Source organism: Setaria viridis, chromosome 3, assembly GCF_005286985.2.
Source record: "Setaria viridis chromosome 3, Setaria_viridis_v4.0, whole genome shotgun sequence".
NCBI lineage: Eukaryota > Viridiplantae > Streptophyta > Magnoliopsida > Poales > Poaceae > Setaria > Setaria viridis.
The window spans coordinates 10,354,947-10,366,895 of NC_048265.2; the positions used below are offsets into that span (position 1 = coordinate 10,354,947).

The 11,949-nt window shown below is 49.4% G+C and overlaps 2 protein-coding genes across 3 annotated transcripts; one reads left to right on the forward strand and one right to left on the reverse strand.

The window, feature by feature from the left end:
- Positions 1-936: 936 nt before the first annotated feature.
- Positions 937-3,755, forward strand: LOC117849940 (protein DEHYDRATION-INDUCED 19). Its single transcript, XM_034731687.2, has 5 exons — positions 937-1,321; positions 1,437-1,576; positions 2,408-2,485; positions 2,611-2,888; positions 3,313-3,755. Exons 1-5 carry the CDS (start codon positions 1,249-1,251, stop codon positions 3,419-3,421), a joined length of 678 nt encoding a protein of 225 aa, XP_034587578.1. The 5' UTR covers positions 937-1,248; the 3' UTR covers positions 3,422-3,755.
- A 1,109-nt stretch (positions 3,756-4,864) lies between these two features.
- Positions 4,865-8,592, reverse strand: LOC117848727 (uncharacterized). Of its 2 annotated transcripts, none has more exons than XM_034730247.2 (3): positions 8,211-8,592; positions 7,085-7,360; positions 4,865-6,376 (listed from the first exon to the last, which is right to left on the reverse strand). In XM_034730247.2, the coding sequence occupies exons 1-3, from the start codon at positions 8,310-8,312 to the stop codon at positions 5,174-5,176; spliced, it is 1,581 nt and encodes a 526-aa protein (XP_034586138.1). In that variant the 5' UTR covers positions 8,313-8,592; the 3' UTR covers positions 4,865-5,173. The 2 variants fall into 2 exon arrangements, with proteins under 2 accessions (XP_034586138.1, XP_034586139.1); XM_034730248.2 differs by lacking the exon at positions 8,211-8,592 and adding an exon at positions 7,735-8,202.
- Between the last annotated feature and the right edge of the window lie 3,357 nt (positions 8,593-11,949).

An 11,949-nucleotide genomic window follows, 5' to 3' on the forward strand; every position in this document is an offset into this window, starting at 1 on the left:
AACGAGAGCCCACCGTTGCCGACCGGTCGATATCCACGCAGGCGCTGCCCGACGTCTCCCCGCACGCACGCCGCACTTCAGCCCGAATTGCCCACCCTCGCGGGTCGCGGCCGCGCAGCCCGCACTCGCTAGCCAATTCGGCAATTTACGCCCTCGTCTTCGCCGCGCTTAGCCGACGCGGTGTCCCGGTCACGGAGATTACTGCGCGCGGCCCCAGCGAATTCACGTTTTGCCGGTCCCAGACCTCCACCCAGCGCCCGTACGCTGCCGAACGCCCACGCGGTTTCCTCCCTCCTCCAGTCCTCCTCCTCCTCCTCCTGCCGCGCCGGGGCCGCCTCGGCGTCAGTAAACTCGCAGGAGTTACTACTGCTACTGGGCACTCTCACTCTGACAGCACCCCACGATTCCGCAGCCCGACAGGTCCACGCCACGTCGCCACCGCGCGGACGGCAGGTCGTCGGCTCCGCCACCAGCACGTCATCCGCAGCGAAATTTCACCGCCCTGACCGAGGCCAGAGTGGTGGACACGGCGAGTCAAGTCAGTGGGCGACGACCCGACCGGCTCGGCCAGCCCTGCCCTGCCTTGCCGCCTGCTCTGCCCTCTCCGGCGCTCCCCGCGCGGGCGCTGACGCTGACGGCGACCGCGGGCGAGGACTAATTTTAAACCGGGTCGCATGAATATTTGATATTTAACGGTATAAGTCGTTACTAATTCACAACACGAATTTATTAAATCTAATTAATTTATAATTAGCATATATTTATTGTAGCTAAATTAATTATAAATTAATTAGGATTATTAATCTTCAAATTAGTCATAACTTATACAATTAATTTTAAAATTAGTTCATATTTACCCGTCCTGAATAGCATCAAAACATTGGACCCAACGCCGTGGAGCTCCAAACGGGGCCAATAAAAGGCAGCGGCGCCCCGTCCCTCACTCCTCTTCTTCCCGTCCTCTCCTCCCCCGCATCTCACCTCCCGATAAGAAGTGAGCAGCTCCCGCTTCCCCTCTTCCTGCTGCTCCGCTTGAGCTCCTCTCCTCGGCGAAAATCCGCGAGGTCCGATTCGACTACTACCCCGCGTCGCAGAGGCCTGTCACGCCCCGTGGCCGGACGTGATCGCGCGGAGTCGAGGAGAGGAGGGAGAGGCGCGGAGCTCCTACCACCACCGCCGCAGCAGCAGCAGGAGGAGAGGGGGAGAAGGAAGAGGAGCCGCCGTATCTATCCGTCCCGCGCCGAACCGATGGACTCGGAGCACTGGATCTCGCGCCTGGCCGCCGCGAAGCGGTTCTACGCGGCGCAGCTCGGCCACAGCGGTGCGGCGACCGCGCTCCATCCCTGGGATTTCTGCTTTGTGTTTTGGGGTTTGTTGCTTCGTGGCGGGTCTCTGATCGCTTGACCCCCGGGCTTGGTTTGGTTTGGTGGGTGCAGATCGGGCGGGGATGGAGGAGCTGGACATGGACGAGGAGGTAAGGCCGGAGTTCGCCTGCCCTTACTGCTACGAGGACCACGACGTCGCCTCCCTCTGCGCGCATCTCGAGGAGGAGCACCCGTTCGAGCCCCACGCCGCGGTGAGCGTCCACACGACCACTGACTTGATCGGAGTTGTGTTTGCTTTTATCCACTGAGCAGAGAAGATGAGGTTTATGCTTTGATTTGAGTGGTTGACCTGGAGATTGAGCTCATACTAGTAGGCTAGGCGGTTGTGTAGGGGAAAGATGCTTGATTATGGGTTGATTACTGACTGAAACCTATCAGCTTGGGGGCGTTGACCTGAAGAACTAGATGGATTTTTGTTGATCTTTTGGACGCCGGAAGTAGTAGATAGATTGTATATCTCGATATCCATGTTAGCTGCAGCAAAGCTCTGGTCTAGCTAATCGATACTTGAACTCTTTGGATATGCCAAAGATAGAATTAGTGTATTTGCTGCTCTTCTCATTTGTTGGTGTTATAAGCCTAGTCTTGAGTACCGGTCAACAGAGCCACAATGGACTGAAAGCCTGCAAGGTCTTGCATATATGCATTTGGAGAAAAATGGCATTAACTTTGATTAAAAAAATGAACATGATTGTGGGTTTCTATCTTTGGACTAGTAAACTGAAACATATCAACTTCAGGTGGGATGGTTAAATTAATCAGCTTTCAGGGGTAATAACTTCTACCTTTCCTTAAGTGAACTCATGTGTCTCTATGGTTATATAAACACACTGCATATCGATTGAGGATCCCTTTTCTTTGCCTCATTTGAAATGTCACCTTTTGCTTATGTATTTGCTGCAAGATCTTTGTTAACCTAGTAGCATGAATAGAACCCACACTTATGTTCTTGCTATTATGATGTAATAATGATTCATTTCACTGGTTGCTTCCTTGTCCTGATTTTCCATTGCTCATTTCAGGCTTGCCCTGTTTGCTCTGAGATGGTTACAAGGGATATGGTTAACCATATTACTATGCAACACGGGTACTTATTCAAGGTATTACCATATCCCCCCAAATGTAGTGCATCCCTTGCTCTGAAGTTCCAGAGCATAAACATGTCCCACTCAATTTAGAATTTTTTTTCATTCTGAAAGCTCATTTAAGTTTTGACCATCTGCAGAATCGTCGCCGGTTGCGCAGATTCATTATTCCAGGCAGCCAAGCCCTTTCTTTGCTGAGCCGAGATCTACGGGAAGCCCATTTGCAGGTGCTTTTAGGAGGTGGGCATAGGTCAAGCAACAATAACAACACCACAAATATCTCAGCAGATCCTCTTCTATCATCGTTTGGCCTTAGCTTCCCAACATCAGATGCAGAGCAAACATCAAAGTCCACTATTTCTGTTCCTGATGATGCTACCATGGCAAAAGAGACTCCTGCTCAGGCACGGAAGTTAAGGTATATTATTTATACGTGCATGCTAAAGAAATCCTGCTAGATATAGTATTCAAGTTGATAGGCAGGAAGTGGTCAAGTTGATTCAGCCTTAGCTTCCCAAATCCCAACCATATCCTTTTCTCCCAATTTTACAAAACCATAACCTTCCAGTTACTTTCTGGAGAAGTTTAGTGTCTATATCTGAATGGTCTTGTGTGACAGGGAAATCTGAGCCAATAGTTCTAGATAGCTCAACTTCTTTGATGAAAGCCTTGTATTGAAACCAGCAAGTTAGTCTCATTGATAACTTATTGCAACCTACTATTTTGGAAATGCATATCTAAAGGAGGCCTTGTGCAATCATTCAAATTCTTCTAGCCATCTTACGAGAACTTAATGAAACTTTACACGTGCACTCATCCGCTTTTCTTTTTTGGTGGCACAGTATCGATTCATCCCTCACAAGTGAAGAAAGGGAGCAGAAACGGAAGCAAGCCAGCGTCAGAGCAACTTTTGTGCAAGACCTGCTGCTCTCTACTCTATTCGGGGACTAAATAAATCAGGATCAGCCTAAGTTATCACTGGAAGGGTGCTTTCCTGGTGCAGATCTACAAAGACTAGCGCGCTCCACCCAAGTTGCTGAACGTAGTATCATTGACAGAACATGCGCGCTTCCGGGGGTGCTATCCTTCGTCTCTTCCAGTAAGGTGCAGGGTTGATGTGGGCATGATGTATCTTCTAAGTTATTGTAGCCGGTCTCTATCTTCAGTTCCATCACAATCCGCGATCACCATGTGGTGTGCAAGTCGCGGGTGTGCTTGTACCGCTTCTATGTCTGAACTGTGAAGCATTGGTTTGTTGTGCCAACATAATAAGTATGTTATGCAACAGCGGATTGCACTGCACCGTGTAGGGGCAGTAAACGAGATGCAATATTGTCTAGATTTAGAGGTGAAGTCCATTGCGCCAGTGAAGCCTGAGGGGGGTGTTTAGTTCCACGAACTAAAGTTTAGTTCCTAGCACATCGAATATCGAATGCTTAGATACTAATTAGAAGTATTAAAGATAGACTAATTACAAAATTAATTGCACAGATGGAGGCTAATTCGCGAGAAGAATCTATTAAGCTTAATTAATTCAAGATTAGCATATATTTACTGTAGCATCACATTATCAAATCATGAACTAATTAGGCTTAATAGATTCGTCTCGCGAATTAGCCTCCATTTGTGTAATTGATTTCATAATTAGCTCATATTTAGTCATTCTAATTAGTATCTAAACATTTGATGCGATAGGGATTAAATTTTAATTCGTGTGGAACCAACACCCCTGAGATGAAAGTCTATGCACTGTGCTACGGTGTGCTTGGACCAGGACTCCTATGCCTTTTGTGTGATCTGGCGTTATCGTAAGTAAACAGAGGGGATTCGTTCAGTTGGCTGTGATCGGCTGCACGAGCGTGTTTTTTTCCTTCTAAGAATGTTGAGCAGCGTTTGTAGCGGAAGAGTAGCTGGTATTTGATCCAACCCACAGCGCTGATACGCGGCGTAGCAGCGTGTACGTGTTCCCTCGATCGAAGTGTCACTGCTCGCGACGCAAAGGACGCGGCCGGCTGCCTGGAAATCAATGGGTCCGAAGGGAACACGTAGCCGTCTGTCCGTCTGAGAGAAAGAGATTGCCGGGCTGTGATTCTCGATTATCATGACTTTGATTCCATTGTCAAAGAAAGATTGTGGGTCTCCATTATCATGACTCCATTGACAAAGAAAGATTCCAGTTCGTTGCTGGAACCCGAGAGATCGTTGTTCCAACTGATAGTAACATCCACACACGAATTCTCACAAGTCAATAGAACTTAATTCAAAGTCAAACCAATTGAATTTCGACTAAATTTTTGTCACAACTCGAGTTACCACATATTTGACCATTCAACCCCGGCATGCAGACCACAGTTAGGAACAGATGAACGAATTCTAGACTTCTATAGACAGCAGAAACCAACAAATTTATCGCATCTTTATATTGCAAACATGCGTGTGCAAGTCCACAAGTTACAAGCATATATGTCCATTAAAAGGTAGGACACATGCCAACAATCATCACTTCAGCTAACCTGAACACTCTTATTTCATCGTGATCCTCCAGCTAGAAAAAAAATAAGCTGGTGGATACATAATCCTGGCTGATAAAAAGATGCCAGAGGAAATACCTGAAGATTTCCGATGATAATAAGTTACACATACCGTGATATATCACACAACCAACTCTGAGTGCGCATGAAGGCCGATTTCATCGTTCTTGATCTACCCAGACCATGCCTGTGGAGCCACCCCATGGCTAACTGAGCTCAGCCTGTCATGCAGGGGATTATACTCAGCAGGCTGGCCCGCAGCCACCATACGGAGTGCAATTCCCTCAACTTGATCATTTGAGTAACCCATTCGAGCAACCTTTTCAGCAACGTCCGGATGGTTCTGCACTGACTGAGGTCCCAAGTGATGAAGCACCATCGGAGCATTGCCATGTGCTTGTTGATTGAGGACAGCAACAATAGTAGCAGGATTGCTGGAAGGGCTTCCATAAGCAGTGTTGTAGGTCTGTGCACTCCCTTGTACTGTATATGGTGCAACACCACATGGACCAACCTTGCTTGGTTGAGGTACAAATGAGCCATTGCCAAGTGAATGAAGCTGCTGAGGCTGTTGACGTCGCTCTGCTGATGGAACAGAAACTGTGTTGCTCTGCACATAAATAGGAGCAACCTCATGATGCTTCCGCTGAGATGATGAAATTGTGGAGTATGAAGGCTGCACAACCATACCCCCAGTGCGTGCCCCGGCATTAGCACATGCAGGCTGATGAGGCCCATATGGAGGATATACCAGTGTGACTTGAGGTGCACTATGAGCCTGTGGAGAAGACATTTGCTGCTGAACCATCTGTGCTGGAACTTGCTGAATATTGCTGTACTGCTGGTGTTGTACCACCTGTGGTTGTGGCTGCCTTGCCTGAGGTTGAACCTGCTGACCTGTTTGATGTGGCCATTGCTGCTGAGGTTGAAGGTAGAACTCTTGCGCCTGACTAGTTACCTGAGGTACCTCAACTACAGTCTGTGGCTGAGGCTTCTGGGTAAGTGGCTGCACAGATTGAGCAGCAGCTTGGAATGGCTGGGCCTGTCTGTGCTCCAGATGACTTTGGCCTTGCATACAGTACATGGTTGTTTGATTCGAACGCTGTGGGTCTTGCTGAGTGCTCAAAGAGACTGGCACCAGTTGCTGCAAAATAACGCCATTGCAGCTTCGGAATTGCATAGCAGGAGACTGAACAGCGTTTACTTGGTGCAAGGGCACGAGGGCAAGCTCATTTTCTCTAGCCATGAAAACTGATGGAGCAGTACCTTCACTCTTTTGTGCAGAGTCCTCATGTACTATCTGAAGTTTGCTCATTTCTTTCGGGGTCTCAGCAAGCTCCTGCTTTTCCTGAAGAACCTGCACGGATTGCTGAACCTGTCCATGAAGTAGGCTAGTTATGAGTGACACTCTTAAAAACATCATTACAATATGAAGAAAAGGGTAAAAAAGAAGTGCAATAGATGTCAGCTGTGCAGTTTATTTCAGCAGTCTGCCACAATCTGAAAATCTACAGAAGCCATATCTACTTACTCACAATATACAGAACAATTAACGGTCCAACAACCAACATTCATACAGATACAATATGTAATATATTAATTTAGCTAATATATGTAGGACTAAGCTGGCAATGTGTTGCCATTAAGCATAAGTATTCAAATCAAAAGGATTTCGATACACCACTGTAGAGGAGCAGTGTTAAGACTCAACGAGCTTGTGCATGACTGCGATACCCCAGCAAATCAATGAGTACAGAAACTGATCCTGTTTGCACTATGCAAATTCCTAATGCTTCAACTAAAAATCATCCCACAATATTTAAGAATACATGATTTAGTTGGAAAACACACCATCCATTCATTACATGCATTTTGTACTGTTCAACCTAAACCAGCACTAAGGTAAATTAGTGCCCACACATTAGCCTATCTGGAACAGGCAACATAACCTATTTACAGCAAATTCTGAAGCCAAATGCTAAATGTTCACAGTTCATGATTATAATACTACACAGTAGTGCATCATACAACAAGGCTAAAATAAAAACAGCAAAGTAATATTTCAACGTAAAACAAGACATACCTCTTTCACATGCTTTTCAAGGCAACGGTAGTTAAGACTTGCTTCACTATGATAATCCATCACATCACTTCGTAGTTCTCCAATGGACCGTTCCAGCTTATAGCAATATAACTCCAATTGCGACAGCCTACCACTGATGACTTCCAGCGAATTCAACAAGTTATCCGCTTGTTTCTTCATGCAGTTCTCTATAGCTTCTGTTACGATTTCTTTAGAAATTTTTTCTTGCTCGTGGAAATTAACAAATGACATCAACAGTCTGTTCTCCTGAAAATCCTGATTCATTGAGGGATGGAAAAAATAGTAAAGACCACATACAATGAACATATTGGTTCAGCAGAAGATGATAGTTTAACAGATCTGAGAAATCTACAGCTACTATTCCAATCTACAACTATTCCATTAATCATTCAAGCAATGCCTGCATGTTTGCATAGCTTAGATAGAACCGTAAATGAACTAATGCCAACATACTACATGTCAGAAAAGCAAACGCAATAGATGTTATGAGTTATGACTACCACGGAGTTCCAGTTCAAGGAAATGCATAGATAAAAGGGCCCTGTCAAGCAATTAGTTCGGCCATGTATTTGAATCTAAAATTGCAAGGAAAATAATAAATCATGAAACGTGTGGAAACAATATCATACTTATTTCTCATGTAGCCTAGTTGTAGAGAACATGACAATAACAAGCATCACTGCACCAGACACCAAAAAGAACAAATCTCCCCAGGCTAGCCGCTTGCAGCCTTGCATCTCGAGCCAAACTCCCACTAATCCAAGGCAACGAAAACTAACGCGAAATCTCCACACAAAACTTGAAGCACGCCAACTCGTCCGTTCCTGTTACCCAAACGGGTCAGAGACAACACAACAGAGGATCCCAAAGCCTAAGCTGCAAAAGCGGACAACGAACTTCCAAATCCGCAGCCACGCACCCGGAACCAGACGATAATCCCCAACTGTCAGAACGAGGCAGCAAGCTGCACCCCAGCCCCAACGCGTAACGACCCACCTTCCCTACCAACAACAGACCACGCGCACACGAAACCCCTTGGTCAGAACACCTACTCCCCCGCGGCCAAGCCTGGACAGCACGGGGGACGCGGAGATCGGGCTGTTACCTTTTGCCGGAGCGCCTGGTCGAAGGAACAGCGCTTGGGGTCCGGCGAGAGGCCAAAGGCGCCGGAGACGGAGGCGGCGGCGGGCCGTGCCGGGGACGCCATGCGGGGCGGCGGCGGCTGCAGCGGTGGCCGGCGGCTGCGCTGGCTAGGGTTTCCTCCGGCGGGCTGCGGCTGCGGCTCTGCTCGGGTCAGAGGATTCGCACGGCGAAGGGAAGCGACGACGAAAGGGCCGGGCGCAGGGGTCAGGAGGAGGCGTGGGTGGGGAGGAGTGGAAGCCAAGAGAAAAGAGGAGTAAAAGCTAAAGGGAGACCTCAAAAAAAGCGAGAGGGTCGGCGAGGCGACTGGCGAGTTCCGGCCCGCGGCACGGAGGAGCGCCGAATAAATACGGCGGGGGGTGGGAGGTTGGGGTGGTGGTGCCGTGGTGGGGGGAAAGGGAAAAGGGAGCTGGGAGCGAGACGGGACGGGAGGCACGAGCGCACGGAGCGGAGGCCACGCGGCCGCGTGCCTCCCCGTCCGCGGCGTCAAGCCAGATCCGCTCGCGGTTTGGCTGGTCTGGTCTGGAACGGGGCCGCGGTGCCGTGCCGTGCAGCCGAGCCCGCTCGTGATCCGCGCGGGGTCAATGCCGCCGGGTTTTTATTGCACCGCGCACGCGAGCGCGTGACTGCGTGGGCGGGCGCCGATCGCCAGCCGCCGCCGCCGCTATCTCGCCGTACTGCTGGTAGCACTTCCGCTCCGCTGGTGGTCGCCGGCGTGTTTCACGACTTCGCCCTGCTGGTTTGGCTGGCGGATGGCGGGTGGCGTTGCGGTTAGCAACACGGACACGGGTGGCTCTACCGGCCGTTTCCCGCGGATGGGCTAGTATGAAAAGTTGACGTCGATAGGATTGCCCTCGCCCATGACCGTGTCCTATAGATCGTACAATTGGACCGGCCAAAAGAATTGGCAAATCGTCGCCTGCGGTTACCGGTTAGACCCGTGTACGTGCAAGTATTGGCCTCCCGCGACTGCTGCGTCGATCCGACCTGCACTGTTTGACATCAACGGGACGCGAACATAGTACAACATGCCGCTAGATGAGTTCAAAATAAACAGGGGAAGATCTACTGACAGACTGGCCGAAATCAAGCCCCAAACCCCTCATCGCCAAGTCAAACTCAACTCGTTTGCTTATCAAAATCCAACTTGTGTTCAATAATGGACTAAGATACACTACTACCGCACTCCACCGAAGATTTTTCAGGCCTTGCTTTTTCCGTATCCCAGACGTTGATAACCCGCCCGAAAAGTAAAGCACACCACCACGAGAAAACACGAGGAAAGCTGGCGCTGCCTTGTGGAGGATGCTGCCCGGGACACGTAGCCGCCGTACATGTGTCGGGCGTCGCAGCCTCGCAGGCGGGGAGGGGACGACGACGCCACGGTGGCCCGGCCGCTGTGCTGTGCGGATAGGCACGGGCCGGGGAACGAGACGAATCCGGAAGTGAGATGTCACGCTGACTTGGATTCGGGGAATAAGAAACGGGGTTGGTGGCCCTCCGGTGACGGGTCACGCGACGCCCCCCGCCACACGAAAATCTGGTGGTCTCTGCTGGGGTGGCGGGGCACGGAAACTAGACGGAAATTAAGTGGCTGGCGACGGCCTCCTGATCCCTTTCGAGCGGCACAGTGGTGGCGCATGCCGCCACCGCCCACCGGCACCAGGGGACATGTGCGCAACAGGGAATCGACGGAATTCGGATCTGATCTTGTGCTCGGGACAAGAGGAAAACGCATGGTCCTGCGCATGCCTCGCCATGGCCCCCATGCCTTGTTTTTCTGGAGTGGACCAGCGCAATGCGCAAGTGGGACGAAGGCGATGCCTGACCTTCTTTGGAGTGGCGTGAATCATTCAGAGTTCCCGAGTGAAGAACTGAAGATATGGGTTGGAGGCTAGGGCTAGACGTACGCGCTCCGAGAACAGAAAAGAACTGGGTTCCCATTGCGCACGTGGGACACATTTAGGCGTGGGTTCGCGTGGACCGCATGGTTCGATACTGATGCGCCATCCTAGTTACTCACGTTTACACGATCGAACGCGCCATGCCCTCGTGCAGGTGCAACGAGGTCAACACCGTGTTTAGGGTACGACGTTTATGCCTGACCAAACGTTACTTGGATGACAGGGCTCTTGACATTGTCGACGAGACTGTGTTTTATCGTTGATGGAATGCGCATCAACTTTCATATGCGTTTCCCTACACTGCACGCTGATGCATAAAGTTCAACGTGCCAATTTGAGCTCGTCGCCTCTACTTTATCGCAAGTCCATAATGTCAAGATCTTAGTTTAGAGGAACAGGATTATAACGGGATCTACATACTTAGTCGTTATTTTTATATTTTGGATGAGCATACGTAACTATGTAGAGGGGCGCGCTACGCCGCGCCTGTCGACAAAGCCCTGTTCATACGGCAGAGGTACGGCGTGTTTGCTTTATGTCCGGAGCATGCCACCCTGAAAGTTTGGCGCCACACCTCTGCTTTAGGCCATCGTTTGGTTCATGCCGACATCTGTGGCTAGCACGCTTGGGTAGACTTGTCTGTACTGCTTTGCATCGATTTTTCATACCAAATATTTGGCGGTCGTTTTGTCCGCCGAACTTGCGACGCGGCCGTTGTTTCGGTGTGGCGACGCCTGGTAATAAAGCAAACAGATCGTAATGTCCAGGATCGGTTTTTTTGGTTGTTGTACCGGGCTTTTCTCCTAATGGACTCCATCGGTGATGTCGTCGTCAGTAGGTCATTCGTGATGGGTCTTGTTTTTTGTCAATGCAACATGGCTATTTGCTGTATATACATGGCCGCAGCTCGGTCAGTCAGTTGGCCCTGCACTCTTCGCGGTGAGTTCGCCTTTTATCGACGCTGTTCGTGGAAGCGAGGAAGGGAATGGAGGGTGCAAAGAGAGGAAGCTAGATCAGATCCTAATGAGCATCCTGCAAAGCCGATTCGCTAGGTGTGTCTCAGCTCTCAGTCATTAGGTATCGTGCGTCGTTCAGTTTTCTCACGCGATGGGGATCGGCCATGACGTCATGACGGATATTTTACCAAGCATGTAAATTTGATTCAACTTAGCACAGATGTTGAGGCAAATTAATATATAAATTTATGTTGTAACATTATTACATTTGAACTTGAACATGTATTCTGATAGACGGCAGATTAAGCACCTAGCAGCGTGATTTTTCGGGACGGATGGACGACACGTTTGATCAAGCGTCCGTTTTCCTCCACGGGGGAAAAAAAGAAAGAAAGGAAGCACCGCGTGAAGAGAATGCATGAGGCGTTGTGTCGCACGTGGCAGACCTTCGTTCGTAAACAGTAGCAGAGGCTCCCGTTAGCCTTCAATCCTTCTAGTTAGATATTAGTCGTGTTTGGATTTAGATAGCTAAAATTAGACCTGAGCAAACTTAGCTCAGCCTGACTGTCTGGCGGGCTGCTGGGCTGAGCCCGGCACATGGCCTTTACAGGGTCAGGCGTGGCGCGTATTTTTCCAGCCAAAAAAAATCTGGGTGAAGCCAAGCCTATCTGGATATTTTTTAAATTGTTTTTCAACTAAAAAAGAGCGAGCAGCCTCATCCAGCCTGAGCTCGGCAAAAAAAGCCAGAAACGGTTATCCCAAAAGGTGTTTGTGGGCAGGTTTGGTCATGTTTTTTTAGCCCAAATCATTTTGGGCTTTTTACCGGCCTAGTCTGGCCCGCATT

Coding starts and splice junctions, on each gene's coding strand:
- LOC117848727 (XM_034730247.2), bottom strand. CDS start 8,312: ATGGCGTCCCCGGCACGGCCCGCCGCCGCCTCCGTCTCCGGCGCCTTT. Junction 7,361..8,210: donor ACCAGGCGCTCCGGCAAAAG/GTAACAGCCCGA, acceptor TCAATGAATCAG/GATTTTCAGGAGAACAGACT. Junction 6,377..7,084: donor TTGAAAAGCATGTGAAAGAG/GTATGTCTTGTT, acceptor CTTCATGGACAG/GTTCAGCAATCCGTGCAGGT.
- LOC117849940 (XM_034731687.2), top strand. CDS start 1,249: ATGGACTCGGAGCACTGGATCTCGCGCCTGGCCGCCGCGAAGCGGTTC. Junction 1,577..2,407: donor CGTTCGAGCCCCACGCCGCG/GTGAGCGTCCAC, acceptor TGCTCATTTCAG/GCTTGCCCTGTTTGCTCTGA. Junction 2,889..3,312: donor GCTCAGGCACGGAAGTTAAG/GTATATTATTTA, acceptor TTGGTGGCACAG/TATCGATTCATCCCTCACAA.